The sequence below is a fragment of the Danio rerio genome, chromosome 10 (assembly GCF_052040795.2).
Source record: "Danio rerio strain M-AB ecotype USA chromosome 10, GRCz13ab, whole genome shotgun sequence".
In the NCBI taxonomy this organism is placed as follows: domain Eukaryota; kingdom Metazoa; phylum Chordata; class Actinopteri; order Cypriniformes; family Danionidae; genus Danio; species Danio rerio.
This window is the reverse complement of record NC_141030.1, coordinates 44,326,251-44,330,096: the sequence shown is the minus strand read 5'-3', so window position 1 is coordinate 44,330,096 and position 3,846 is coordinate 44,326,251. Positions and strand designations below refer to the sequence as shown.

General features: G+C 39.9%; 1 protein-coding gene across 1 annotated transcript; it reads left to right on the top strand.

Moving 5' to 3' along the window:
* The first annotated feature begins 1,126 nt into the window (after positions 1-1,126).
* LOC141376338 (trace amine-associated receptor 13c-like) lies at positions 1,127-3,519 on the top strand. Its single transcript, XM_087271495.1, has one exon. The coding sequence runs from the start codon at positions 1,156-1,158 to the stop codon at positions 2,152-2,154; it is 999 nt and encodes a 332-aa protein (XP_087127621.1). The 5' UTR covers positions 1,127-1,155; the 3' UTR covers positions 2,155-3,519.
* Positions 3,520-3,846: the final 327 nt, after the last annotated feature.

Genomic DNA, 3,846 nt, shown 5'->3' with positions numbered 1-3,846 from the left:
TGAGTGAGTGACACCTAATGAAGACCATGTCGGTCGAAACGCTGTGTGAGTGACACCTGATGAAGAACATGTCGGTCAAAACATTGTGTGAGTGACACCTGATGAAGAACATGTCGGTCGAAACGCTGAGTGAGTGACACCTAATGAAGACCATGTCGGTCGAAACGCTGTGTGAGTGACACCTGATGAAGAACATGTCGGTCGAAACGCTGAGTGAGTGACACCTGATGAAGACCATGTCGGTCAAAACATTGTGTGAGTGACACCTGATGAAGAACATGTCGGTCAAAACATTGTGTGAGTGACACCTGATGAAGAACATGTCGGTCGAAACGCTGTGTGAGTGACACCTGATGAAGAACATGTCGGTCGAAACGCTGTGTGAGTGACACCTGATGAAGAACATGTCGGTCGAAACGCTGTGTGAGTGACACCTGATGAAGAACATGTCGGTCGAAACGCTGTGTGAGTGACACCTGATGAAGACCATATCGGTCGAAACGCTGTGTGAGTGACACCTGATGAAGAACATGTCGGTCGAAACGTGTGAGTGATATAAAAGACTTTTGAGAGCTGATGTGGCAGTGTGGCGATTTTTTTTTTGGATCTTTGGCTACTAATTCATTCTCACAAACAGCATGGTTGGGATGAGGCTCCAAGGTGGCAGGCACTCGGTCAGTTGTAGAGTAGGGCGATTGGGCAGCTAACAAAGTGTTCCTCTAACACAGGGGTGGCCAACCCTGTTCGTGGAGAGCCACCTTCCTGTAGATTTCAGTTGCTATCCATATCAAACACACCTGAACCAATTAACTAGGACCTGAACACTACAGGATAATTACAGGCAGGTGTGTTTGATATGGGTTGCAACTGAAATCTACAGGAAGGTGGCTCTCCAGGAACAGGGTTGGCCACCCCTGCTCTAATACATCTGTTTCAACAGAATCAGAAAATTCTAACCTGGACAAAATACAAAATATGTATATGTTGTTTTTCAAACCTTATGCTCAAAAAAAGAGAGAAAGAGAAAAATCATCCTTTTGTTAAATGATTACATCAGAGTGGGCGGTACATAGGCTAGTCAGTCTGATCCAGACACTATAAATAAAAGAACAGAAAGGAGAGCAGAACAAACTCCTAACAGGAGGAGACTCACTCATGGCCTACGAGACAGAGGATCAGGAGACTCAATACTGCTTTCCTGACATCAACTCATCATGTGTCAAAGGAAAAAACTCAAGTCATGGATATATCGTCATATATTTGTTTGTGTCACTGTTGTCAGCATGGACTGTGTTTCTGAACCTGCTGGTGATCATCTCCATCTCTCACTTCAAGAAGCTTCACACTCCAACCAACATGATTATTCTCTCTCTGGCTGTAAATGATCTGCTAATTGGACTCTTCATGCCTGTAGAGGCCATCAGACTGACTGAGACGTGTTGGTATTTTGGAGACACTTTCTGTGGACTTCATTTATTATTTGTGTCATTACTTCTTGCAGCATCTCTGAGTAATTTGGTTTTAATTGCTGTTGATCGTTATGTGGCTGTGTGTCACCCTTTACTGTACCCACAGAAAATAACCATGACTAAAACACTAATGAGTATCTGTCTGAACTGGGTTTGTTTGTCAGCTTATATCATTGCCCTTCTAACCAATTATGGATATTTTGACACTTCACTCAAAACAGATGTGTGTTATGGGGAGTGTTTGTTCATGTCAAGTTTCAGTTTGGTAATGACTGATCTGTTCATGTCTTTTATTTTTCCTTGTTTTCTGATAATCACTTTGTATTTGAGGATTTTCTATGTCGTTCATCAGCAAGTGAAGGTTATAAACTCTCTGATGAAGGTTGGTAAATGTGTAATGGAGGGTTCAGTGAAGAGGAAATCTGAGAGTAAAGCTGCTCTGACTTTAGGAATTATTGTGTCAGTTTATCTGCTTTGCTGGATTCCATATTTTATTTGTTCTCTAACTGTAAACTCTTCTGCAACTATAAATAGTTTATTATTTGCTGTGTATGCTAACTCAGGTCTGAATCCTCTGGTTTATGCTTTATTTTACCCCTGGTTTAAGAAGACAGCTAAACTCATCTTAACCCTGAAAATATTTCATTCTGCATCTTCTCTGATCAATATTTTTACAGAACATTAATTACTGTAACTATGGCTGAGGAGATGCCTCCTGTCAGTGTCATTTTTAATTCCTCATTGAACACGTCCAGCTGTTTTGTGTTTATAGCACTCCACATGTATTTCTTACAGGACAAAATACAAAGGAAAGCCTCTGTTGAGTACCGTAACATTATTGCTCTGAAAAACTCACCAGTTTCAAATTAAGACTGTTTACACACTGCTTTTCATTTTAAAACAAATAAATCTGCAGTGGTTATATGTGGCACCCTGTGACCTTTGATTACACTTGAAAGCAGAAAGCTCTGTCCTGTTTCAACATACTGTGATGGTGGAGGGTGGTAGATGGGGTGCTGTGATGAGAAACCGTGGTTCGCTATGAGGGTTTGTTGGATTAGTTTCAATAATATGTAGTCTCATTAAGTCATTACTATATGTATATATATTTTTTTTTATTCATACAGTATTTTCTAACCCAACTGTTCATTGTACGCCACATATTTGCACTTAGACCAATAATTTGTATGTTAAAATTATCATATTGTATGATAACGTGAATACAAACAAACAAATTAAATTACACAATTAACCATTCCCCTTGATCATTATTTCATGTAATGCACCTCACAAAACACTTCCTTAAATTCAATTCATCTTTATTTCTATAGCGCTTTTACAATGTAGATTGTTTCAAAGCAGCTTAACAAAGAAGTTCTACTAAATTGAAACTGTGTCAGTCCAGTTAAAGGCACGACACAATAAGGAAGGAGTTCTTCAGGTTGTCACATGTATTGTATTCAATTGTTGACAATGTGAAAAGTCATGTAGAAGCTCACAGAACAATGATAAAATGTACATACAAAGCTAAATCAAGGGAAAGCCACATCTACTAAGAGTGTCAAAGTTTATTTTGTTTTCACTTTAACGAAAAAAAATCTTGTTTATTCACAGTCACACACATGAACAATCCACATAATAAAACTAACAAAACCAACAGATATAATAATGTATTACTATACTACAGGGGTCTCAAACTCTCCACGATAGTTTGTGGCCCCTGCCTTAATTTGAAAGTTTAATATCACTGCGGCCCGCGAGTTTGATATGTATGGCACTTTAAAGTGTTGTGTGTGGAGCTGAACAAACCCACCCATCACGCTGGGGTATATGGCTCTTGGAGGCAGGACATCGGCTGGGCTTGATGCAGGCAGAGAAACATTTGTGAAAGTTACAGCAGCTTTAACATGGAGTGTTTTCTCTTGTGTCTGGCTGGCTGGCTATTGGTCACACGCGGACATTTGTCCCAGAGTGCTTCATTCACAAAAATTCAAAAAAAGTTTTTTACCTGACTCTCTGTGTGTGTGTGTGTGTGTGTGTGTGTGTGTGTGTGTGTGAGAGAGAGAGAGAGAGAGAGAGAGAGAATGTGCATGCGAAGGTTACGTGGACTGTGTGTTCATGCACACATGACAGTAGTCACCATGCGCAAGCTAGCTACCTAAATAATATCGATATTTTTAAAAATTGCAAACAGGCAATCAAGCTTATATTCATGTCCCTGGATCAGGATAGTGGAGACAGAAGCAACATGAGTCAAGTCTGTCAAGTCATGACAGAGGCACTACTGTGGGCTCTTCTTGAAGGTTAGACAGAGTGAGTCATTTAATTACTATTTTTCGCTTGGAAGTGATCTGAAATGGCACTTAGAGAGTTAATG